At 47.9% G+C, this 27,182-nt stretch overlaps 1 protein-coding gene across 1 annotated transcript in view; it reads left to right on the top strand.

Annotated features, from left to right (window-relative positions):
* The window catches only part of LOC137539145 (uncharacterized), an 85,428-nt gene that overhangs the window by 7,145 nt on the left and 51,101 nt on the right, over positions 1-27,182 (top strand). The window contains exon 2 of the mRNA XM_068261647.1: positions 25,670-25,831. Within this exon, the coding sequence (XP_068117748.1) occupies positions 25,741-25,831 (91 nt within the window). The 5' untranslated portion in view covers positions 25,670-25,740. The remainder of the gene's footprint in view (positions 1-25,669; positions 25,832-27,182) is intronic.

The following is a 27,182-nucleotide window of genomic DNA, read 5'->3' as shown; positions in this document are numbered from 1 at the left end:
CTACCTAACGCTTAACCCCCTGCACAAACTACCTACCTAACGCTTAACCCCCTGCACAAACTACCTACCTAACGCTTAACCCACCTGCACAAACTACCTACCTAACGCTTAACCCCCCTGCACAAACTACCTACCTAACGCTTAACCCCCTGCACAAACTACCTACCTAACGCTTAACCCCCTGCACAAACTACCTACCTAACGCTTAACCCCCTGCACAAACTACCTACCTAACGCTTATCCCCCTGCACAAACTACCTACCTAACGCTTAACCCCCCCCCCCCCCCCTGCACAAACTACATACCTAACGCTTAACCCCCTGCACAAACTACCTACCTAACGCTTAACCCCCCTGCACAAACTACCTACCTAACGCTTAACCCCCTGCACAAACTACCTACCTAACGCTTAACCTCCTGCACAAACTACCTACCTAACGCTTAACTCCCTTCACAAACTACCTACCTAACGCTTATCCCCCTGCACAAACTACCTACCTAACGCTTAACCCCCCCCCCCCCCCCTGCACAAACTACATACCTAACGCTTAACCCCCTGCACAAACTACCTACCTAACGCTTAATCCCCCTGCACAAACTACCTACCTAATGCTTATTTAACCCCCCTGCACAAACTACCTACATAATGCTTAAGCTGATGCCTATGAGAGGGGATCACCCTGATTGGCCATCAGGGGGAGGGAGGGGATAGGGAAAAAAATTGATATTTTTATTTAAATTAAAATAAATTAATTAAAAAAAAACAAAAACCTGCAGCAACGATCAGAGCCCACCAACAGAAAGCTTTGTTAGTGGGCAGAAAAGGGGGGGCAGACTCATTTGTCTGCTAAGTTGTATCACTGTGCAGCACACTGTTAGGCCTCGTTCACATCTAAAAACGAAAATGCAAGCGTTCTGCGTTTTTATGTGAGTTTTTTTTTAAGCGCCTCCCGATGCTCCACTGCACATTGCGTTTTTGTTAAAAGCGCTTTTCTAAGCGCTTTTCCAGAGCGGTTTTGTAATTCACTCCCTGATGCAAGTCAGGAAGTGTACTCTTTGACCTGAAAAATAATAAATACAATGTATTTATTCCTAAAAACGCAAACGCAATTGCTGCACAAAGCGATTTTGTGAGCGTTTTGCGTTTTTCCTATACCTTCCATTGCGCCAGAAGCGCCTCACAAAAAAAAAAAAAAAACTGTCGGTAGATCAATAAATGGGAACTATGTTTCCATTAATTGATCTCCGGGCTAACGGGGGGCGGCATGGGAGCACGCGGGTGCGTGCAGTAGCAGCCTTTTGACGTGACAGTCACGTCAAAAAGGCTAAAATGGTTAAACAAACCAAATTTGTAGCTATCCAACTAACACTCAGCTTTTAGTACTTCAAGCTACCAGAATATAGATACAGATCAGGTCAAAGCTGGGACAAGGTCCTCCAGCACCAAAGGCTGAGACACCAAAGTGCGCCCCTCCATCCCTGCCACCCGAGCCATCACACACTGATTGCTATTAGGCACCCCAGGGCCCCCAACACTTTAATCTCTAGTTATCTGGCTTGCAGTCACTGCCATGTATCCCCTTTTCTTATTTCTCTCAGCTTCAAACACAATAGGGGAATGATAACTGAGTGAGTTGTGCGCCCCCTCCTACACTGCGCCCTGAGGCTGGAGCCTCTCTTGTCTCTGCCTCAGCCTGGCCCTGGATCAGGTATCTGGCAAATGATTGACCACACTAACCACATACCTATTTTAGGCACCCTGAACACATGACAAGATTTGCGTGCAATTTCCGTTTTTTTGTGAGTTTGCTTTCACCGTACATCTAAATCAAGTCGATAGCCTTGCATTTGATATGCGTTGTTGTGCAATTTTTGTGTATTGTATGCTTTTTCCTGCAACAGAGATGCAAATGGCATACAATGCAAATCAATAAAAATGCAAAGTTTTGCATTTCAAATGCGTAAATGTGCATGCAAATATACCGTTAATTACATACTATTTCATGTAAATGAACTTCATTGCTATGCATGGAAAAAATTTAAATGCGTAAAAAATTTATTTAAAATGCAAACTAGGAAAGGAGAACTGAATAATAATAATAAAAAAAATAGCAAAATGCAGAATTGCAAGCACAAAAAAAACAAACAAGAAAAAAGCGTCTGAAAATGACAAGTAGTGTTGCTCGGATACCCCGATCACAGATTCGAATAAATCCGGCCGTGGCAGTCCCAAAATCCGGATAAGCCGCAATTGTGACCCGGATTTGAAACTGACTTACAAATTGGACTCGCTTTTAGCCGTGATTACCATTACAATCCGTGATCACAGGTCGTGATCCAGATTTACCTTTAGGACCCGTTCTCACCTGAGCGGGAATTGCGCAATTCCCACTCATGGCAAACCGCTAGCGGTTTTGCAAAAAACGCTACACAATGTAGCAAGTGGCAGTGTTCTCACTGCCGCGGTTGCGGTTAGCGATAACCGCAACCGCGCTGCATGCAGCGGTTTGCCGGCGACGAGCGTTCCGCGATTAGCGATCGTGATTAGCGTGCAAAGCATGCTAATCGCGATCGCTCCAAAACCGCTGCAGTGTCCATGGATTTTTCTGCGTTAATCGCGGGAAAATCACTCCCGCAAAACGTTTATAAGTGTGAACGGGCCCTTAAAGAGAGTCTGAAGCGAGAATAAATCTCGCTTCAGACCTCATAGATAGCAGGGGCATGTGTGCCCCTGCTAAAACGCCGCTATCCCGCGGCTTAACGGGGGTCCCTGATCCCCCAAATCCCCTCGGTGCAGCGGGGGAGCGCTTCCGCATTGGGGCAGGCCTAACCGCCGCAGCCCTGCCCCACGCGCCTGTCAGCGCGTATCTCCGCCTCTCCCCCCGCCCCTCTCAGTCTTCCTTCACTGAGAGGGGCGGGGGAGAGGCGGCGATGCGCCGCTGATAGCCGCGACTGGAGGCAGGGCTGCGGCAGTTAGCCCTGCCTCCAGGAACGACCAAGTCGACGACCAAGTATTGCGGGGGTGGGTTTGGGGGTGAAGGGACCCCCGTTTAGCGGCGCGATAACAGCGGTTTAGTAGGGGCACATATGCCCCTGCTAACTATGAGCTCTGAAGCGAGATTTATTCTCGCTTCAGAGTCTCTTTAATGTTAATAGCAAGGCCCTCATACATGCTACAATCCCCAAAATTGCACGGATTATAAAGGTGAGATGGGGCTACAACTTAAAAAAAAATTCAAAAAGAACTTTTAGTTTTTGAGAAAATCGAATTTAAAGTTTCAAATGAAAAAGTATTTGTGATTAAAAACTCGCAAAACCCCACCGATTTTAGTGGTTAATAGCAAAGCCCCCTTACAATGTAGAAACACCAAATTTGCCGGATATGTTAAGAAGAACAGTGGGAACAAGAGGAAAAAATGTTTTCAAAAAGACCTTATAGTTTTTGAGAAAATCGATTTTTAAAATTTCAAATGAAAAAGTATACATTTTAATAAAGACCCGCCGACTTTAGCGGTTAATAGCAAAGCCCCCTTACATGCTAGAAACACGAAATTTACAGGATATGTTAAAAGAACAATGGGAAAAAAAATAATCTTTTCCTATATTTTTTTTTTCATGTTCAGAGGGTGGGAAATTTAAAAAAAATGGCGTGGGGTCCCCCCTACCGAGTATAGCTAACCCCTTGTCTCCTGTCTGGGATAGCCAGATTGCGGAGCCCTGGCCAACTGGGGCTTCGCACCCTGAGCTACACCAGCCCGCATGGTTAATGGTATGGGGGCTCCGGGGGGGAGGGAGGCCAAGCTCTGCTCTCCCCTCCCCCCCCCCCCCCGGAGCCCTGTCTAATCCATGGGCAAGAGGCTCTTCCCCATCTCCAGTGCCCCAGGAGGAGGTGGGGGCGACGACTCCCTGGGGGAGTTCATGGTAGCATCTGGGAGTCCCCTTTGAAAAGGGTCCCCAGGTGCCCACCCCGCTCCCAGGAGAAATGAGTATAGGGGTACAAAGTACCCATTAACCATTTCCATGAAGGGTTAATTGGAATAAAACACAACAATGAGAAAATTATTTTAATAATCTTAATTAACCAGAAATACTTACTTGTTCTTTTAAAAACATTTTCCCACGCCAATATCCTCGGAAATGTCACATGCCAATATCCTCTATCTTGCAATCTTCTGAAGTTGATTGAAAATCTCTGCCAGCCGTTGCCACACATGCCGCTTCCCGCCATAACATATCCTGACAAATTTTGTGTTTCTAGCATGTAAGGGGGCTTTGCTATTGACCGCTAAAGTCGGGTTTTGCTTCATTAACTAACTGTCATTTACGCATTTAAATGTATACTTTTTTTGAAATGTATACTGGTTTTTTTGAATTTTTTTTCCACTCTTGTTCTGTAATAGAACAAGAGACTCTGTAATTATAACAAATGTCCCCTGAGGGTTACTTACGTCGGGAGGGGGAAGCCGCAGGGTCCCAATGAGCCTTCCCCATCCCTGTAGCTGCAGACAGTCCAGCGCTGGCTCCCCCGCAGTCTACCGGAATCCTCCTACCGACAAGTCTGACAAGCGAGGTTTTCATTACCTCTCCGGGATCCAGCGCAGGTGCAGTAGCAGCTCTTCATTCAGGCTAGGAGGAAATAGCCGAGCACGATCGTATCCGCTCTACTGAACCGGCGCAAAAGGACTCGCACCTGCGCAGTAGAGCGGATCGATCGGGTTTGGCTATTTCTGCCTTACCCGAACGAAAAGCCGCTAGTACGCCTGCGCAGGATCGCGGAGAGGTAAATATTTACATCGCTGCACTTCAGGGGACCTGGTCAGTCTAACAGAGGCATGGAGGAGGACGGGGGAAGCTTCCTTAGGATCTAGAGCCTTCCCCCTCCCAAGGTAAGTATCCCCCAGAGGGATTTTTTTTCATTACAGGGTCTCTTTAAACCTCGTTAGGGCTGCTCATCACTCACCGTCTCCCCCAGCCAGGCACGCTCCCTCGCCATGCTCCCATACCTAGGAGCGACCTGCACCTGCGCAGTACTTCTGAGCAGGTGCAGATCACTCCCGGGGATGGGAGCGCGGCGGGGGACGCACACCTGGCCACACATGTGCAATGGAGCGCGACTCGATCAGGCGTTCAGGGACAATTGCGGGTGACAAGAGGCACCCAGTGAGATGGCGAGAGATGGGCAGCCCTAACGGGGCTTAAAGAGACTCCGTAACAAAAATTTAATCCGGTTTTCTTCCATCCTACACGTTCCAAAAGCTATTCTAATGTGTTCTGGCTTACTGCAGCACGTTCTACTATCACCATCTCTGTAATAAATCAGCTTATCTCTCCCCTGTCGGACTTGTCGCCCTGTGTCTGGAAGGCTGCCAAGTTCTTCAGTGTTGTGGTTCTGTGATGCATCTCCCCCTCCAGTCCTGGCCCCTCTCTGCACACTGCCTGTGTGTTATTTAGATTAGGGCAGCTTCTCTCTGCTCTCTTATCTTTTACAAGCTGGATAAATCCTCCTCTGAGCTGGCTGGGCTTTCACATACTGAGGAATTACATACAGGCACAGCTGTCTGCACTCTGTAGGAAGAAACAGCCTGACACTTCAGTGGAAGATAGCTGCAGGGGGAAAGAAACACACAAATGATCTCTTGAGATTAAAAAGGAAGCCTGTATACAGCCTGCTTGTGTATGGATGTATTTTCTATGTGTGGACATACTGTACATCAACCTACTTCCTGTTTTGGTGGCCATTTTGTTTGTTTATACACAAACTTTTTAAAACAGTTTTTAACCACTTTTAATGCGGCGGGGAGCGGAGAAATTGTGACAGAGGAGAATAGGAGATGTCCCCTAACGCACTGGTATGTTTACTTTTGTGTGATTTTAACAATACAGATTCTCTTTAAAGAGAACCCGAGGTGGGTTTGAAGAATATTATCTGCATACAGAGGCTGGATCTGCCTATACAGCCCAGCCTCTGTTGCTATCCCAAACCCCCCTAAGGTCCCCCTGCACTCTGCAATCTCTCATAAATCACAGCCACGCTGCTGACAAACAGCTTGTCAGAGCTAGCTGTGTTTATCTCTATAGTGTCAGTCTGCTGCTCTCCCCGCCTCCTGCAGAACTCCAGTCCCCGCCTGCATCCCTTCCCTCCCTGCTGATTGGAGGGAAGGGACGGGGCAGGGACCGGAGCTATGCAGGAGGCGGGGGAGCAGCTGAGACTGACACTACAAATGTAAACACAGCCTCACAGCATGGCTGTGATTTATGAGGGATTGCAGAGTGCAGGGGGACCTTATTGGGGTTTGGGATAGCAACAGAGGCTGGGCTGTATAGGCAGATCCAGCCTCTGTATGCAGATAACATTCTTTAAACACACCTCGGGTTCTCTTTAACCCATTCGCGTTTCGTCGTTTTCACGTGAGAAATGTTCACCTCCCATTCATTAGCCTATAACTTTATCACTACTTATCACAATGCACTGATCTATATCTTGTTTTTTCCGCCACCAATTAGGCTTTCTTTGGGGGGTACATTTTGCTAAGAGCCACTTTACTGTAAATGCATTTTAACAGGAAGAATAAGAAAAAAATGGAAAAATTCATTATTTCTCAGTTTTCAGCCATTATAGTTTTAAAATAATACATGCCTCCATAATTAAAACTCACGTATTGTATTTGCCCATATGTCCCGGTTGTTACACCGTTAAAATTATGTCCCTATCACAATGTATGGCGACAATATTTTATTTGGAAATAAAGGTGCATTTTTTCCATTTTGCATCTATCACTATTTACAAGTTTAAAATAAAAAAAATATTGAAATATTTCATCTTTACATTGATATTTAAAAAGTTTAGACCCTTAGGTAAATATTTACATGTTTTTTTTTTTTTATTGTAATGTTTTTTTTTTTTTTTATAGTAAACATTTTATTTGGGTAGTTTTGGGAGGGTGGGAGGTAAACAATAGATTTATAATGTAAATGTGTGTTAATTTTTTTTTATTTTTTTTTCAGGTGTAGTATTACTTTTTGGCCACAAGATGGTCGGCCATGAGCTTGTTTACATGACGTCACTCTAAGCGTAGCACGCGCTTAGAGTGACGCATCGGGAAGGAGACAGCCAGAAAAAGCACAGCTTCCGAGAGAAGCTGTCGCTTTTTCAGCGGGGGAGAGGAATCAGTGATCGGGCACCATAGCCCGATACATTGATTCCTTGGCTACCGAATCCGCGGCCGGGAGTGCGCGTGCACGCGCACGATCGGCCGCGAGAGCGCGCGGTAGCGCGCATGGTTCCGGGACGTAGAAACTACGTCCAGGAACCGAAATAGGTTAAGGAAGCCCCTGGTAAGTATGGAACCTATGTTGCTTATTGTCTCTGGTACACAGACAGACACACCTGGCCACACAGGTCTGGTACACACCTTTAGAGGAAAAGTCCAATGTCAGAGATATAGCATTAGAAAGGGGTTATTACTTTCTGGGGGGAGGGGGGGTGCACATCATATGTTCTGGTGACAGCCTGAATCCACTGCACTCTTGCTATTTATTTATTGTATTTATAAAGCGCCAACATGTTACGCAGCGCTGGACCTTAGTTCAGATTACATACAATATTTAGGGGTGACATACAGCAATATACACTGGCGTACTCAGCTCTTTCCCTATTGAGAAGACTGCATGTAGACAGCTACATAAGGTATTTTATAGGTTGAAAAGTTTTTGACAGTCCCTAAACTCCAGGAGGGCTGCCTGCAGCTTGTGTGAGAGGCTGACCATCCCTTACATCCTCCACAACCCTATGGACGGTATGACTGTATACCTATATCCTTCCCCTATTCCCACAATCTCCCCCCACCATGTTGTTAATGTTTTGTTTTTGCTTTGGCAATGCTAAATGTATTTGGTCCTGCCATTAAAGCTTTTTTGGATTTGGCTGACAGGGACAGGAGACACATTACAGGCAAGTAGCCTCTGTGTGATGTGGGACTGCAATACAGATATGCTATCTGCTCTCAGTCTCTCCATTCACCCTTGTTTCCCCCCCTTCCCCTAGTGCTGGCTGGAAGGGGGCAATCTCCCCCCAGGTCCCTTTTCATTTAGTGATTTAGGGCTGGTGTCTGGTGTATTCAGGTTTATTGTTGTAAGGCAATGCAAAATACTAGGCTAGCTGATAAAAGTGCAATTAAAGGGCAGGCAAGCTGGTAAATATACACAGCATGATGCAGAGCTTGCCTGGAGGGTCCGTGGGCAAAAATCTGTCTCTCCCCTATGTTATAATGACTGCATGTGTGGATAAGGTGTTAAACAAGGTGAAAAGTTTTTGACAGTCCCTAGACTCCAGGAGGGCTGCTTTCTGACTTGTGTGAGAGACCAGCAGGGACATGAGTCCTATTACAGGCAAGTAGCCTCTGTGTGATGTGGGACTGCAATACAGATAAGCTCTCTGCTCCATCTCAGGCTATTCTCAATTTCTCCACTCCTCTCTCTGGGCTAGTGCACGCCAAAATCACAAAAGCAATCGCTAGCAATTAGTGAGTGCGATTTTGTGAAGTGATTTTCAGAGCGATTTCTGAATGAATCACTCAAAAAAATGATACATGCAGTATACGCTCAGAAGCCCTCTTGTTGTGCACCAGCCCTCCCTCATTCACCTTTCTTTCCCTCTTCCCCTAGTGCTGGCTGGCTGGCTGTGTCTTCTTGTCATACAGGAAAGCTAAATAAATGTGCAATCCCGGTGAGGCAAATTATTATTATTTAGTATTTATATAGCGCCTCCATCTTCCGCAGATGCATATATCCCTGCATCATATGGGTATCGCTTGCGCTATGTGACACTATGTGGCATATTCCACTGAATTTTCCAAACTAAGTCTATCTCCTGTTCCTCTCTTGGGGAGTTGTTCCAGCGCTGTACCCCGTTCAAATTTGCTACTTCCAGAAGCCCTCAGAAACACTTGTGTCCTTGAGTACTTCCAAAGATAGGCAGCTCCGTAATATGCCAGCGCACTTTTGTGCATGAGCAGTATGGAGCCACTTGTATTTGGAAGCACTCGGGGACATACGTGCTTCTGGACCTTTCAGGAACCCCCCCCCCCCTTAAAAATCCTGCGTTTGCCCCTGATATAACAATACAGGAATACAAGAAAAACCAGATCACGCAGCACAGCATGAGTACAAACCAAGGCAATGCTTAGTCAGTCACTGGATGGAGCAAGGAGATTAGGCAAGTTAGGTTTACTCACATGCATAGCATGGGTGCACAGTAATGGGGGTGCATGATCAGGTAGGACACAAAAGGAGGAGGACCCTGCCCAAAGGCTTACAATCTAGAGGTGAGAGGTAGAGCACAAAGGTAGGGGGCCAGAGTTCAGCTGCAGGTTTAGATACCCTGACCAGACGTCCCATTTTATCTGGGACACGTCCCAGGTTCAGGGTCCCCTGTCCCACGCTGCAATGTGTCCCACTTTTGGCCGCCGGGTGTCCCAGCTGTGGGCCTCTGTGTGTGGTCGCGTGAGGTAATGTTTGCCTCATTTACCGTTTGTGGAGTCGGAGTAATCGTTTTCTGCTGCATTTCATGTGTCAGAGGTAATGGTAGTTGCATTTCATGTGACAGAGGTAACGGTTGCTTCAGTTATTACTTGATGGTCATAGAGACTGCATTTGCTACTTTGGGGTTATTGTTGCAGCACTTGGCATTTTGGGGACTCATGGTTATTAAATAGTATACTGTTCAGCAGCTTCTGCAGGTTTAACAATCTATTCCCACCATAGTCATAGTCAGGGCCGGATTTAAGACAAGGCCACCTAGGCCATGGCCTAGGGCACCACAGGAGCAAGGGCACCAAAGCAGCAGGCTAAATTGCAAATGCTGCAATGCAGGAAGATCAGGCGAGCTCCTGACCAGGGTACTCTGCTGCTAGCCGCCTGTGCAGCAGCCACCTTGCTCTCTGTGCACGTTTGCATTGTGGCCGGTGGCTATGGACTTGGGCAGCATTAGAGACGGAATGGAAGGGGAAGCTTCTGCACTGGAGGCAAGCGGCGAAATGACTGACACTGATGGCTGCTGTGGTGTGAAGGCGAGCTGGCTACCTATACTGAATGAGGGGTGGGAAAAGGAGGGATTAAGGGAGTAATCTAGCTACCTATACAGTACTGGAGGGAAGGGGGAGGTCATCTGGCTACATATACTGTGGAGGTTATCAGGCTACCTATACTAAAAGGAAGGTGGGGAGGGGTCATCTCGCTACCTATGGCGAAGGGGGGCGGCTGGTGACAGTGGCCTTGGGCGGTAAAAAGTACAAATCCGGCCCTGGTCATAGTCCAATGTTTTACGATATTATTCTGTATTTATATAGCACTGGCATCTAAGGCAGCACTTTGCAGAGAGTGTAGTCATGTCCTTGGCGGAGCTCACAATCTAATCCCGGCCATAGTGAAAGTCTGATGTCCCACCATATCATTATTATGTTTTTATGTAGCACTTGCATCTTCTGCAGCACTTTACAAAGTACATAGTCATGTCATGGTGGACTCACATCCATGATACAAACCCCCCATTTCACCACATCATTGTGGGAACAATGCTTTTTCTTATGTGTTTGGGGAACATTGCCTAATTACCTTTGGTTTGGTTTTATTCTGGCCCCTTGCCTCAGTTACATTAGTTTGCTCCTCCCACACCGTGTCATGGACACGCCCATTTTTTGGCACAGCGCTAGCACCCCCCTTCTGTCCCAGGTTGAGCCAAGAAAAATCTGGTCACTGTAGTTTAGAGCACTTGTGAGGGGTAGTAGGCCAGTGTGAAAAGGTGAGTTTTGAGGGCCTTCTTGAAGATTTTGAAGGAGGGGGCTGCCCTAATGGGTGGAGATAGGGAGTTCCATAGTGTTGGAGCAGGTCTTGAGAAGTCCTGGAGGCATGCATGGGACTGGGTGATGGGGGGGGGGGGGTCTGGCAAAGTTCATTCGAGGAGCGGAGTTAGCAGCTAGGTGTGTACCTCTGAGTAAGATCGGAGATGTAGGTTAGACAGGTTGTCACAGGAGCCCTAGTAGCCAGACCGCAAATTGCCTTCCAATCGGTTTCAGCACGCCAATCATGCAAGCTGTGGTCGCGAGCAGTGGGCAGGAACCGACGGAATTTGGGCAGCAGCCCGACCAGAAGGGAGCCTGTGAGGTACGGTAATTACAACTTTACACACTATTTCAGGGTATCTGCCACCACCACTGGTATTGGCCAGTGGACCTGACTGACTGACTGATTGGTCCTGCAAATAAAAACAGTTAAACACACTCTATTCTGTCTGGCTAGTAACAACAGTAGTGTCTCTTCAGAAGTCTGAGTTCAGTTTCTGTGTATGCATTGCTGAATAATAGGTTAGCTGGAACCACAACTGACGATAGCGTCGGTTTATTGAAAGCAATATAAATAATTAATATATACAGAAAATTATTAAAATCAACAATTATTGAGAGATGAGATAACAGATGAGATAACACAGTATGAAAATAAAGGGGAGAAAAAACGGATACTTAGAGTTCATGGAGAGATGTCCTTTCGTGGGAAGAATCATAAAGTCCTTGGTTTCAAGTTGAGCAAAATTCTTTGTTTCAGAGCAAAATTCAAAGTTCAGCAAACAAGATGACCGCCAGCCATGTGTCCTCGGCTAGCAGCAGAGCTCTCATACAGATGGAATGTGGAGGACTGAATTGCCCGGGCAGCTCATTCACTTTTAATGGAGCTGAGTTCAGAGGCGGGCTTCCAGAGTCGCCCCCCGGGCCGGATTATGGTAATCACATCTGGGCAGGGGCTTTCACCAGCCCCATAACCCTGACATGTTCTCTAGGCCGACCTACGCGGCCGGCACACAAATACTAATTACATATCATCGATCCCCAGAACCTACCGATTAATATGATACCTTGGAGTGTTAGGGAGTATGGTTACCGAGGGGCCCATAACTCCTTAACCGAAGGAGGTATGATTATGATTTGTATACCGAGACGTTGGTCCAATTTCAACGGATCCGAATACACTCCTCTCACCTCTGGGTGATACTCAGTTTTCCTTTAATAAGCAGAAATCATAATTCACATGCTTCACCATTTTAACCCCTGGAGACAAGTTTGTCTGGTGAGCAGGAGGAAGCCCCATTTGCTAGTCAATTCACATTCAGGTGTGAGCTGTGGGCTCATCCTGTCTTTCCCAAAGGCAGGACACTGGCCTTGTGGTTGGTGTCGGATAGTCTGGAGTGAAAGCAGGTTTTGAATAGCCCCCTGCTGGGATTAGCTCCCTTGGCTCTGAAAAGACTCCTGGTTTGTTAATTAACATCTGAGTGTTACACCTCTGGCTTAATTAGCAAGTCACAGGGGCAGGTTTCCTGCCAGCTGGTACAGGGGGGGGGGGGGGAACTGGCTTTTTAAAAACCAGGAATGTCAGTCTCTGATTGCTTGCCCGACTACGATAAATGGCAATCGGCGCAATAAACCAATTGCGTTCTCGTTTCTCACGGCTGTTCCGAGACACAGGTTTTGTGGACAGATTTGTAGGTCAGACACAATATCTTGAATCTGATTCTGGACTGGATAGGAAGCCAGTGGAGGGATTCACAGAGGGGAGCCGCCCTGGTGGAGCGATGGGAGGAGTGGATAATTCTGGGTGCCGCATTTATGATGGACTACAGTGGGGCTATTCGGGTCATAGAGAGACCAGACAGAAGGGCATTGCAGTAGTCGAGGCGGGAAATTATGAGGGCATGGATGAGGAGTTTGGTGGTGGCAGAGGTCAGGAAAGGGCGAATCTTACAGATGTTACGAAGGTGGAAGTTGCAGGACTTTGTGAGGTTTTAGATGTGGGGAGTGAAGGAGAGTGCGGAGTCCAGGGTGACACCTGCTAGTTAAAGGAATGCGATTCATAGATTACCAAAACCCCAAAGAGCAGCCTGACAGCTGGGCAGCTGGTAATAGTCACAGCTGGTTCACACTGGCAGATTTCATATTATCTTGACTAAGATGGTGGTTTACTAAGGCTAAAGAACAGTGGGGAAAAATGAACAGAAGTAATTCTGCAATCATGGACTGGAGGTTTTTTTTTCTGAACTGTCTGCTATTAGGGCTAGAAAGGTTTTCAGACCCCACCTAAGTCATACCAGCAGATCACAGTACAGCCTCACACACGCTAGATGAAACCGATAGCCAATAACCAACACACCCACTAAGAACAGCTCTAGGCCCCAGAAATAGATACTGTCAGGCCCCCACCCTGTTTACTCTTAAAATGAGCATGAAATGACTTTAAAAATAAAAAATAGATACTCATCTAAGAGCCTTCCCGTTCCCCTGCCGGTCTCCTCGTTCCCCCGCAGGCTCCTCCATTTGTATCCCCCGCCGCGGGAGACTTCAGCAGTCTTCAGAAGGAAGCGCTCAGGCTCCCGAAGAACGATGGCTCTGTACTGCGCACACGCGAATGCGCAAGAGTGGACGCTCGTGCTGTTGCAGTATGGAGCGGCCAGTCTTCGGAAGCCCCATGTGGTTCCAAAGCCCAACCCGGAAGACATCGGTCCACAACCGAACAGTCATGGACTGCTAACAAGAGAGTCTGCGGGGGAATACGGAGACCGGAGGGAGAACTGGAAGGCTCCATAGAACCCACAGCCTTCCCTCTCCTTAGATGAGTATCTATTTTTTATTTTTAAAATCGCTTCAGACACCCTTTAAAGGATAGCTGAGGCGAAAATGCTGAATAAAAGTAAATACCTATTTATCTGCATATAGCTGCTAGGAAGCAGACTGCATTCTCCTTTTCCCCCGAATGCCTCCAAGTCATGTGTGAAGTGTCTGGACTGGGCCCCAACTATCGCCTGGGTTGCCATCCTTGCTACGTAAGTAGTAGTCTCTCAGTCTGCAATAGCTGCTGCGCCTGAATAGTTTGCATGGCTGCACACATGCCTGCGCGGTTCGGAAGCCATTGAAGACCACCGGGAGCTGGACACCATGGCAGAGGGCTTCCGATCTGCACAGGAGTGCAGGGGGGCTGGGGGGAGAGAGCGCAGTCCGTGTCCCAGCAGCTTTATGCAGATAAATAGGTATTTACTTTTTTCAGCATTTTTCACCTCGGCTATCCTTTAACCACTTAAGGACCACGCTGTTAAACCCCCTATTGACCAGGCTATTTTTGACCAATTAGGCCACTACAGCCTTAGGGAACCATGAGGAATGGAGCCTGGAAATAGAAAGAGCTTTTATACATACCTGGGGCTTCTTCCAGCCCCATAAGCCTGGATCGCTCCCAAGCCGCCATCCTCCGCTTCCTAGAACCGCCGGTACCAGTCCCGTCACTTACGGCGGAGGCGGCCAATTGTCCGCATCACAGGGGCTCCCTCCATACCCTTACGCATGCGGCTGCGCAATAGGCAGCCTCATGCGTACTTGTATAGAGGGAGCTCCGTGTGATGCGGAGAATCGGCCGCGTCCGCCGGCCGAATGGCCGACTCGCGTCAATGACTGGACCCGGTACCGGTGGATCCAGGCAGCAGAGGATGGCGGCGTGGGAGCGATCCGTGCGTATGGGGCTGGAGGAAGCCCCAGGTATGTATAAAACCTTTTTTTGATCCTCTCTGGTTCCCTTTAAAGGCTCGCTGCAGGACCGCACAACTCATCACACAAGTGATTCCCCCCCTTTCCTGCTCACCAACACAGCTCTCTGTTGGTGGGCTATGATCGCTCCCAGGATGTTTATTTTTTTTACAAATATTTATTTCATTATTTTTTGTAATACATTTTACACATTTTTTTATACTGCCTTCTCCCATCCTCCCCCGCCAGCCAATCAGCATGATCGGCTGTCATAGGCTTCAGCCTATGACAGCAGATCGCTTCCCTGCAGCCCAGAGGGACAGCCGTGTCACACGGCTGTACCCAGTCAGGGGCAAGCCCAGGATTTTCAAGGGGGGGGGATTCCAGAAATGTCTCCCTCAGTCACGCACAATGCAGCATAATAATATGGTAGGACATCATGTTGGGTACACATAATGCAATTTCCCGTCCAACCGAACGTCAAGGCGATTGATCAGGAGCAGTTTCGATACAGATAATAATGAGGACAGCTGACATTGGTAATTAAGGGGAAAGTGAAACATTCATACAGCAGGGCACAGGGCTGTGCTCATTCCTGACTCTGTTAAGTTCACCAGAGCTGCTCCATGCTCTGTACACATGCTGCTGCTACATCCAAAGTCAACTGTAGCAGGGAAAGAAAGGGGGCGGTGCTGTGAGCTGCAGGATGCCTGCAGATATTCTGCTGAAACAACTTGTGTCTGTGCCCAGACATTGCACCGGCCCTGGGAGACTGATGGCAGAGCGGAGCTTCGGGAGCGTGATCTTCTTCTAGGCACGCCCCCGAGGACTGCACGCTGATCAGCGTTAGGCGGTCCTGGGGCTGCCGCTGCGTCCACGCCAATTGACGTGGAGCGGTCATTAAGCTGGCCATACAACACTCGCTGGAACATTAAATTGTTCTCTGATCAAATCTGAACAGAGAGGAATCTATTTCCTGGCCACACACTACACATGGGAGGGGGGGAGGGGAGGATTTTAATAGATACACTGGCATTGCATTTCGTGGGTACCAGCGTACTTCCTCAGGTCGATTAATGTGCCTAGAAATGGAGAAATGTAAGGCACTTAGGGCTTGATTTACTAAGCTGCACTGCTACAGCAGCGCAGTTTAATGACAGCAGGTAGTGTTATAATGCCCTGCGCAGGATAAGCAGCCATACCGTGTGCAGTTAAATTACGCTAGGCTCAGATAGTTTAAAGAGAGCTTTGTTATACTTAACGAGCACTCCACTGAACTCACCCTGAGCCCGGCGGGCCCAGTAGCAGTAGTAGTAGTGCAAAAATCCTGCACTTTGATTGGCTCTGTAGGCTGCCTGTCACTTGTCACTCAGGCTATTGGGCCAATACGGCTTAGTGAATCAAGCCCTTTGTGCTTAGAAACTCCATCAATACATGTTCACACACATACAGTAAATATCAGACAGAAACTAATGGTAATGATAAAAGCAATAAAATAAAAAAAAATATAAAAATATGTAAGTGGCATCAGAGAGAATAACAGCTAATGAATATCCAATCTATGGTATTGGAGACATTCACTGGAAGCTGTAATTGATAGAGCCTTATGGTTGAGTGTAGGGTAGTTTAGCAGGGTGCAGAGGTAGCCACACATCGGGGCCCTTGGGCCAGAGGGGCCCCGAAGGGCCCACCCTCAACTACAGTATTAGCTCTCTATTGGTCCTGTGCTCATAATAATCACTTCTATAGATACATTGAACAGTGGTAATCATTAACAAGCTGTTCCCCATCCCCTTCTTACACCTCTGACACTGTAGTTGCCATTGGCAGGTTTTGGTGCGCCGTATAAATTGTTATGTATAGAGTGCTTGGGGGGCCCCAATGTAAAACTTGCATCGGGCCCTCAGCTCATTAGCTACGCCACTGCTGTTTAGAGTTCCTAAAAAATGTCTGTCCCTTGAAAATGTGACCACACTTACCACAGTCTGTAATACAGTACAATCTCATTATAGTAAACTCTGATATAGTAAGCATTCGGATATAGTAAACTACATGTCAAAGTCCTGGCCAAGCACCATTGTAAGCATTGTAAGTAAATGGGAGTAGTGCCTGGTATAGTAAACTCTGATATAATAGAAAGCTAATTACACCAGAAAGGAAAAATGTGTGCATCAACCAAGTGAACCTGACAAATCTGGCTTTGCAAATTTGGCCTATTGGCTAATCACGAGACATTGCTCATGCAAATATGCATTTGCTTTCGCATGCCTAAATATGCAGGGTCAAAAACCAAAACCGCAAAACAATCGCCCTGCGGGAATTAGTTCCTGCTACATAGCACTATCCAGGGGCGCCACGAGGAGGCTATGCCCCGAAACATGTCGTGTATTACTGGGATTTGATAAAACGCAAGTTTGAAGCCAATTGAGTGCCTCCTTCGTATTTACTACATTGAACCGTGTGTGGAGTGGTGACCCACAGAGGGATTGTGCACCGACAACATAGACCTGACTAGGCCTATTCCACAGGGACTCGCTGCAGTTTGCTTGTTGAGGCTTCCCATTGCCCCCATACAACCGGGGGGCCGCGGGAGTCCCAGGCACTCTCACCGCCTGGAACCCACACAGCGGCACCACGGAGGGGGAAGCAGGGGGGTGCAGGCGATCTCCCCAGCGTGGCCAGCGCCGGGAAGAGCCGCCCGCACCCACCTCCCAATATTAAAAACAGGCACTTACCTTAACGTCCATTGCGCTCTGCTACATGCGCATGACCTGGGCGCGACACATAAGGGGAGGACAGGAGCAAACAGCCCGCTCCAGGGCTCTCACCTCCTAAAACAAGCCATTCACCACTTGCCTCCAAAGAAAAAAAATGCAATGCTAATTACACCAGAGAGGAAATGTGTGCATCAACCAAGTGAACCTGACAAATCTGGCTTTGCAAATTTGGCCTATTGGCTAATCACGAGACATTGCTCATGCAAATATGCATTTGCTTTCACATGCCTAAATATGCAGGGTCAAAAACCAAAAAGCGCAAAACAATCGCCCTGCGGGAATTAGTTCATGCTACATAGCACTATCCAGGGGCGCCACGAGGAGGCTTCCCATTGCCCCCAATCCCCTGGAGCGGGCTGTTTGCGCCTGTCCTCCCCTTATGTGTCGCGCCCAAGCCATGCGCATGTAGCAGAACGCAATGGACGTTAAGGTAAGTGCCTGTTTTTAATCTTGGGAGGTGTGTGTGCGGGCGGCTCTTCCCGGCGCTGGCCACACTGGGGAGATCGCCTGCACCCCCCAGCCTCCACCTCCGGGGTGCCGTTGTGTGGGTTCCAGGCGTTGAGAGAGCCTGGGACCCCCGCGGCCCCCCGGTTGTATGGGGGCAATGGGAAGCCTCCCCGTGGTGCCCCTGGATAGTGCTATGTAGCATGAACTAATTCCCGCAGGGCGATTGTTTTGCGGTTTTGGTTTTTGACCCTGCATATTTAGGCATGTGAAAGCAAATGCATATTTGCATGAGCAATGTCTCGTGATTATAATAAAAGATCTAGGCACAACAATCTGACCAATAACTTTGCCAAAGAGTATAAATTGGTGCAAAAAATTTCTCAACTTTATTAATACAAAATTGTAAATAGGTGCTCGGATGGAAAAGCGACAAACCCAGCCCCCCCAAAATCACACCATTAAAACTCTAAAACAAGAAAAGGAGCAGAGGCTCTTTAAGTAGATGACGACACTCTGGCGATCATCTTGGCAACACTGTGTGACCACCCAAGAGTACTGAATTCAATAAGGTGGTGGATATGCAATGGATTATGGAAACAGTTCCAGCCAGAGTATATCTTGTAATGACTGAATAAGTATGCACTTGTTTCACATATAGCAGAATGATAAAGTTGCAATCCAGATAATAAAGTTCTCAATGTATTGTCACAGCATATGAAGGTTGTTTAGCTGCAAAGCTACCACGTTTCTTCAAAACATAGCTTGCACTGTATGGATAGGAAAATACTTTCCCCTGAGCCTTTAAAAGTCCCACTCGCAGACCAAGGCAGCAGCGTATTCCTCAAGTATAACGTGTGCAGTAGCATAAGCAAGCATATAGAAAGGCACAAAACAGGGCAGATGGTAAGTCGCAGTAGCAAATAGCAGAGTCCTAGACAGCCTGCAGATTAAGCACAGCGTATAGCAGCGATCAGATGGTAATATGTAGCAGGCATGATGAGATGGATTACCTGCCCTGAAGTGCTTTCGTCAAGTCTGTGATCAACATGTCGTGTAGTCCACATATTGGTTCCTGTGTGACCTCATGGGTAGATTCTCCAATGTCTCGTGATTAGCCAATAGGCCAAATTTGCAAAGCCAGATTTGTCAGGTTCACTTGGTTGATGCACACATTTCCTCTTTGGTGTAATCTGATATAATAAAACTTCTGTTATAGTAATAATTGTTTTTTTTCCCCTGCAGAATTCTGTATCTGCCTATAGTGGAAAGTGGGTGGGCACTGGGCACATGCATCATACATCAGTCAGAGACCTTCCAGCTGTAGTCGGTGTGGTGGCTGGTAAAAAATTGTAGCCTATTGGTTATCTACACACTACCCTGGGCCTGCCTGGACTCAGGGCCAAAATAAGCAGCATGGGGACCCGGTGCAAAGGTAGCTTGGGAGCCCCCTACCTTAAGGCAAGCCCCCCTGCATTAACTCCCTGGCAGCCAGCCCAGTGGTCCCCCCCCCCCCCCCCCCCCGCCCCCACAGCAAAATTTCAAATTCCCAGTAGTCTCTCTTCATAGGTAGTGTGGAGTCCTCAGTATAGGTATAGTAGTGCCCCAGTATAGGTATAGCGGTGCCCCAGTATAGGTATAGTGGTGCCCCCAGTATAGGTAGTGTGGAGTCCTCAGTATAGGTATAGTAGTGCCCCCAATATAGGTATAGTGGTGCCCCCAGTATAGGTAGTGTGGAGTCCTCAGTATAGGTATAGTGGTGCCCCCAGTATAGGTATAGTGGTGCCCCCAGTATAGGTAGTGTGGAGTCCTCAGTATAGGTATAGTGGTGCCCCCCAGTATAGGTAGTGTGGAGTCCTCAGTATCGGTATAGTAGTGCCCCCAGTATAGGTATAGTGGTGCCCCCAGTATAGGTAGTGTGGAGTCCTCAGTATAGGTATAGTAGTTCCCCCAGTATAGGTATAGTAGTTCCCCCAGTATAGGTATAGTGGTGCCCCCAGTATAGGTAGTATGGAGTCCTCAGTATAGGTATAGTGGTGCCCCCAGTATAGGTATAGTGGTGCCCCCAGTATAGGTATAGTGGTGCCCCCAGTATAGGTAGTGTGGAGTCCTCAGTATAGGTATAGTGGTGCCCCCAGTATAGGTAGTATGGTGTCCTCAGTATAGGTATAGTAGTTCCCCCAGTATAGGTATAGTGGTGCCCCCAGTATAAGTAGTGTGGAGTCCTCAGTATAGGTATAGTAGTGCCCCCAGTATAGGTATAGTGGTGCCCCCAGTATAGGTAGTGTGGAGTCCTCAGTATAGGTATAGTAGTGCCCCCAGTATAGGTATAGTGGCGCCCCCAGTATAGGTAGTGTGGAGTCCTCAGTATAGGTATAGTAGTGCCCCCAGTATAGGTATAGTGGTGCCCCCAGTATAGGTAGTGTGGAGTCCTCAGTATAGGTATAGTGGTGCCCTCAGTATAGGTAGTGTGGAGTCCTCAGTATAGGTATAGTGGTGCCCCCAGTATAGGTATAATGGTGCCCCCAGTATAGGTAGTGTGGAGTCCTCAGTATAGGTATAGTGGTGCCCCCAGTATAGGTATAGTGGTGCCCCCAGTATAGGTAGTATGGTGTCCTCAGTATAGGTGTAGTAGTTCCCCCAGTATATGTATAGTGGTGCCCCCAGTATAAGTAGTGTGGAGTCCTCAGTGTAGGTATAGTAGTGCCCCCAGTATAGGTATAGTGGTGCCCCCAGTATAGGTAGTGTGAAGTCCTCAGTATAGGAATAGTAGTGCCCTCAGTATGGGTATAGTGGTGCCCCAAGTATAGGTAGTGTGGAGTCCTCAGTATAGGTATAGTAGTGCCCCCAGTATAGGTATAGTGGTGCCCCCAGTATAGGTAGTGTGGAGTCCTCAGTATAGATATAGTAGTGCCCCCAGTATAGGTATAGTGGTGCCCCCAGTATAGGTAGTGTGGAGTCCTCAGTATAGGTATAGTGGTGCCCCCAGTATAGGTATAGTGGTGCCCCCAGTATAGGTAGTGTGGAGTCCTCAGTATGGGTATAGTGGTGACCCCAGTATAGGTATAGTGGTGCCCCCAGTATAGGTAGTGTGGAGTCCTCAGTATGGGTATAGTGGTGACCCCAGTATAGGTATAGTGGTGCCCCCAGTATAGGTAGTGTGGAGTCCTCAGTATGGGTATAGTGGTGCCCCCAGTATAGGTATAGTGGAGCCCCCCGTATAGGTAGTGTGGAGTCCTCAGTATACGGTAGGTATAGTAGTGCCCCCAGTATAGGTATAGTGGTGCCCCCAGTAGAGGTAGTGTGGAGTCCTCAGTCTAGGTATAGTAGTGCCCCCAGTATAGGTATAGTGGTGCCGCCAGTATAGGTAGTATGGTGTCCTCAGTATAGGTATAGTAGTGCCGCCAGTATAGGTATAGTGGTGCCCCCAGTATAGGTAGTGTGGAGTCCTCGATATAGGTATAGTAGTGCCCCCATAATAGGTATAGTGGTGCCCCCCAGTATAGGTAGTGTGGAGTCCTCAGTATAGTTATCGCAGTTCCCCCAGTATAGGTATAGTAGTTCCCCCAGTATAGGTATAGTGGTGCCCCCAGTATAGGTAGTGTGGAGTCCTCAGTATATGTATAGTGGTGCCCCCAGTATAGGTATAGTGGTGCCCCAGTATAGGTAGTGTGGAGTCCTCAGTATAGGTATAGTGGTGCCCCCAGTATAGATATAGTGGTGCCCCCAGTATAGGTATAGTGGTGCCCCCAGTATAGGTATAGTGGTACCCCCAGTATAGGTAGTGTGGAGTCCTCAGTATAGGTATAATGGTGCCCCCAGTATAGGTATAGTGGTGCGCCCAGTATAGGTATAGTGGTGCCCCCAGTATAGGTAGTGTGGAGTCCTCAGTATAGGTATAGTAGTGCCCCCAGTATAGGTATAGTGGTGCCCCAGTATAGGTAGTGTGGAGTCCTCAGTATAGGTATAGTAGTGCCCCCAGTATAGGTATCGTCAAACCTGTGTGTTGGAAGTTGCTGCGGTGAAGGAGGGAGAGGCGACCAGGGGAAGATTGGACAGCACTACAGCCGTTTCACGCCGCTCGGGCGCTTGCTCACATGCGTGTCCGCAACTTCCAACATACAGGTTTGACGATACTTTCTGCATATGTCAATACTGTTCACTTCTGGCTGAAGAATGGAATAAATTTTGGAACTGTTTAAGAGATAGGTATAGTAGTGCCCCCAGTGTAGGTATAGTGGTGCCCCCAGTATAGGTAGTGTGGAGTCCTCAGTATAGGTATAGTGGCGCCCCCAGTATAGGTATAGTGGTGCCCCTAGTATAGGTATAGTAGTGCCCCCAGTATAGGTATAGTAGTGCCCCCAGTATAGGTATAGTTGTGCCCCCAGTATAGGTAGTGTGGAGTCCTCAGTATAGGTATAGTAGTGCCCCCAGTATAGGTATAGTGGTGCCCCCAGTATAGGTAGTGTGGAGTCCTCAGTATAGGTATAGTAGTGCCCCCAGTATAGGTATAGTAGTGCCCCCAGTATAGGTGGTGTGGAGTCCTCAGTATAGGTATAGTGGTGCCCCCAGTATAGGTATAGTGGTGCCCCCAGTATAGGTATAGTTGTGCCCCCAGTAAAGGTATAGTTGTGCCCCCAGTATAGGTAGTGTGGAGTCCTCAGTATAGGTATAGTAGTGCCCCCAGTATATGTATAGTTGTGCCCCCAGTATAGGTAGTGTGGAGTCCTTAGTATAGGTACAGTAGTGCCCTCAGTATAGGTAGTATGGAGTCCTCAGTATAGGTATAGTAGTGCCCCCAGTATAGTTATAGTGGTGCCCTCAGTATAGGTAGTATGGAGTCCTCAGTATAGGTAAAGTAGTGCCCCCAGTATAGGTAGTGTGGAGTCCTCAGTATAGGTATAGTAGTGCCCCCAGCAGAGGTATAGTGGTGTCCCAAGTATAGGTAGTATGGAGTCCTCAGTATAGGTATAGTAGCACCCACCAGTATAGTTATAGTGGTGCCCCCAGTATAGGTAGTGTGAAGTCCTCAGTATAGGTATAGTAGTGCCCCACAGTATAGGTATAGTAGTGCCCCCCAGTATAGGTAGTGTGGAGTCCTCAGTATAGGTATAGTGGTGCCCCCCAGTATAGGTAGTGTGGAGTCCTCAGTATCGGTATAGTAGTGCCCCCAGTATAGGTATAGTGGTGCCCCCCAGTATAGGTAGTGTGGAGTCCTCATTATAGGTATAGTAGTGCCCCCAGTATAGGTATAGTGGTGCCCCCAGTATAGGTAGTGTGGAGTCCTTGGTATAGGTATAGTAGTACACAAAATTACCTCAGCGCAAAAAACAATCAGTTATCTCCCAGGCAGAGCCTGCCCGTGGACAGTGTTGATAGATCCAGCAATACAGTACCTTATCCTGAAGCTCTATTTGGATGATCAGTGCTCAAACCGCACTTCTGTGGTATCGCAAACTTTGTTTAAACTCCCTGAAATCCCGACATCCCAAGGTGAAATCTACGGCAGATTTCCGCTTAGCGGTGAGACAGCCTGGCTCAGCTCCCCAAGTGCTCCGATCACGTGACTTCCCGACTTCCGGTCTTGTCTGCTACGCGTTCCAGCGTAGTTGCGTGCTCAACGCTAGGAATAAGCGGCTGCAGCCTCCTGATAAGTACGTTTGCGATACCACAGAAGTGCGGTTTCAGCACTGACCATCCAAATAGAGCTGCAGGATAGGGTGCTGTATTGCTGGATCTATCAACACTGTCCACGGGCAGGCTCTGCCTGGGAGATTGCTGATTGTTTTTTGCACTGAGGTAATTTTGTGTACTTTGTTTTCCCTTTGGGCTTGGAGTCAGCCCCACCTTGTAGCTGCACTCATCCAGCTTGTTTTGCGGCGCTACTCTTACTTGATTTTGTATAGTAGTGCCCCCAGTATAGGTTTAGTGGAGCCCTCAGTATAGGTATAGCAGTGCCCCAAGTATAGGTATAGTAGTGCCCCCAGTATAGGTAGAGTGGTGCCCCCAGTATAGGTAGAAAGGTACCCCCCACCCCCAACATTGTCTCAGACCTCCAGACCAGCTCGGTGACTGATAGACGTCCCGATCAGTGTGGGTCCCGAGGCAGAGTGACCACAGCAACCGCGCGCAACACTTCAAATGCAGGAAATGACGAGTGACGGAACTTACGCATATGAAATCAGCGGCACTGTTCACACTGCTCTCTCTGCCTCAGGTGCTGATCTTGAGGTCTGTCAGTCGCCTCACTGATCTTTGAGGTCTGAATAGGGCAAAAGAGAGGGCGCCAGCAGGGCTTTTTTTTTTTTAAAGAGCCTATGGGGCATCTAGGGGGCCCCTATGGACCCTGGGGCCCTAGGGCAATTTACTTCATTGCCCTCATTGCCTTTATGTTAGCACCGGCCCTGCCTGGATTACCTCAAAAGCACCAGCGAGTGAGACCTATGCTTCCTGTCACTGTGTAAGCTGCTGCCTGACTATTGTCATTTGTGACTTGCTTGTGCATGGCTGCAATGCTACAGTATTATCCAGCCTACACAGAAATGTGGACAGAGGAGCTCACTATATGTACTGTATCTGCATTAACTGGAGAGACCTAGGCTTCCTGTGCAAGCTGTTGTCTAATTACTGAGGGAACAGCCTGTAATCTGTGACTAGCTTGTGCATGGCTGCAACGCTGCAGTATCATCAAGGCTGCACAGAAATGTGGACAGAGGAGCTCACTATCAGTACTGTACCTGCATTAACTGGTGAGACCTAGGCTTCCTGTGCAAGCTTTTCCATTATTATTGAATGCAAATCCCTGCATATTGAGCACTGCGCATTTTGATGCAGCTTAGATGCTGCCTGTGCTCGCTTGCTGAAGCATTGAAAAGAAAAAATGACTCCCAACGATTGACTAAATTAAGATACAGTACTATAGTATAACCATTGCCGGCCTTTGTTATGAGCGACCGGAGCGGTCGCTCAGGGCGCCAGCTTTCAAGCGCCTATAGCTGGTTACCTATACTGAGGGCACCTACACCTGATTTCCTGTACTGAGGGCACCTATAGTTTTACTGAGGGCTCCAACACCTGGCTATCTTTACTGAGGGCTCCAACACCTGTCTACCTATACTGGAGGTACCTACGCCTGGCTACGTATTGGGGGGGGGGGGGGGGGGGGGGGGGGGATGGAGACCTTCAACTGACTTCCTATACTGGGGGCACCATTGCTTGGCAACCTATACTGAGGGCACCTACACATGAGATCCTATACTGGCTACCTACCTATACTGAGTCTGAGGGCACTGCGGCTATAACGCGTGGTGCAAATTGTCAGTACTGTGCTATCATTCTAAATGGGGGGAAGGCGGCTAACTGTCCCACTGATTGTTTTTATTAATATTCCTGAAAGGTTCTAGCCTTCATTTGTAAGTGTATTCAGGATAGTGCACTCTTTCCATCCATTCGTGGTTATTAATAGTATTTTTTCTATTATACATACATGACACAGAGATCTGAGCATTTGGCGTGCTGTGTCACAATGTCAAAAAGGTTGGGAACCACTTTCCTAGGAGATATCTCAGGAGAAAAGGGGAATTGCATATGGGCCTGTGTGTGTGTATATACATGCGTGTGTGTGTGTATATGCACGTGGGAAGAGGATGAAGGGGGGGGGGGGGCACAAAAATCAGGTTTCGCTCAGGGTGCTGTGAAACCTAAGGCCGGCCCTGAGTATAACGTTATGTGCTTGAGTATGATAGTTTCTGATATAGTAAACCCACTTTTGACGGTGCCTTGGAGTTTACTATAAAGGGATTCTACTGTAATGATATGCCTAGCTGCACATATAATTTCTGCACCACAATCATTTGTTCTCATATTTTCAATGTTTTGTTCACACCAAAGGGCATCAGGAAACTCATCAGACTTCTCCGTCTATTGATCAGAGGGCTGGTGGTCTAGAGAGGCCTCCAGACATGAAGACCTCCGGGGCTCTCGCTGGCCTGTGGCTGCTGCTACTGGTGCTGACGTGTCCAGGGGTGGTCGGCACAGGAGGAGATGACGAAGGTGAGAATGATTTTGGACAGCAACAACCTCAGATGATAGCATGCTTTTTGTAAAAGAAAAAACCCCAAAACTGAGAGAAATGTGGAGGCTTCCATAATGGACTCCCTTCTGAAAATGCTGGATGTCTGACTGTTGTGCTGATCCTCTTCATTTAAATCTCTAGTTCTACCTTGTAATCCATATGATAGTAAATCTGTACTCACTAGTCATGCACAACGTTTTCTACATCACACCCCTCCCCTTTTTTGGAATATTTAACTTACTGTTCAGTTTGTAGTAAAGTTTTTACCACTCCGATGCTCTCTGTAGCGTGTTTTTAAGAAGCGATGTGTACTTTTTAGCATCATATGCTGCTTGTCATAGGAAACCATTTCTCACTGCTGTTTCAGTTAATCCTTTTCATACTGACACTAGGTAGGGCAAGGGACAGAAAGACAAGATACTTAATGCTGGCCACAAAGTGTTAATCTCTCAACAGAGGTAGTGGATGTGAGAGGTCAGGTGAACAATCCTCATTGGAAGGCACTGTCTGGCTGCCACCTTCCCACCCTTAAACCAAACTATCTCAAGATGCAACAGCTAAAACCATGGGTAGAAGGAGCTAAAAAGAGAGAAGTTCTAAAAAGAGGGGTCCCCAAACATTTTGGTCGAGGGCCGGGTCAACATACTTCAGACTGCTGGAGGGCCGGAGTATGCATAAAATGATGTAGAAGTCTTTGTGGGCCAGACAGTAAGGCATCACCAGGTGACAACCTGCAGTCCAATTGGACAGCAGTGTCACCTGATGTGGAATTTGATTGGAAACCACCGAATCACTGCTTTCTGGCTTCCATGTGGAAGGGTGGTGCCAGCACTGCTATTCTACATGCAGACCACCAATATGTAAAGATGTAGCTGACCGCATCTAAGTAATACATTTTGTGTGTGTGTGTGTGTGGTGTGTGTGTGGTGTGTGTGTGGTGTGTGTGGTGTGTGTGTGGTGTGTGTGTGGTGTGTGTGTGTGTGTGTGTGTGGTGTGTGTGTGTGGTGTGTGTGTGTGTGTGTGTGTGTGTGTGTGTGTGTGTGTGTGTGTGTGTGTGTGTGTGCGTGTGTGGTGTGTGTGTGTGTGTGTGTGTGTGTGTGGTGTGTGTGTGTGTGTGTGTGGTGTGTGTGTGGTGTGTGTGTGGTGTGTGTGTGGTGTGTGTGTGTGTGTGTGTGTGTGGTGTGTGTGTGGTGTGTGTGTGGTGTGTGTGTGTGTGTGTGTGTGTGTGTGTGTGTGTGTGGTGTGTGTGTGGTGTGTGTGTGGTGTGTGTGTGTGTGTGTGTGTGTGTGTGTGTGTGTGTGTGTGTGTGGTGTGTGTGTGTGTGTGTGT

Source organism: Hyperolius riggenbachi, chromosome 11 (genome assembly GCF_040937935.1).
Source record: "Hyperolius riggenbachi isolate aHypRig1 chromosome 11, aHypRig1.pri, whole genome shotgun sequence".
NCBI lineage: Eukaryota > Metazoa > Chordata > Amphibia > Anura > Hyperoliidae > Hyperolius > Hyperolius riggenbachi.
The sequence above is the reverse complement of the archived record's forward strand: the minus strand, read 5'-3'. Positions and strand labels throughout refer to the sequence as shown.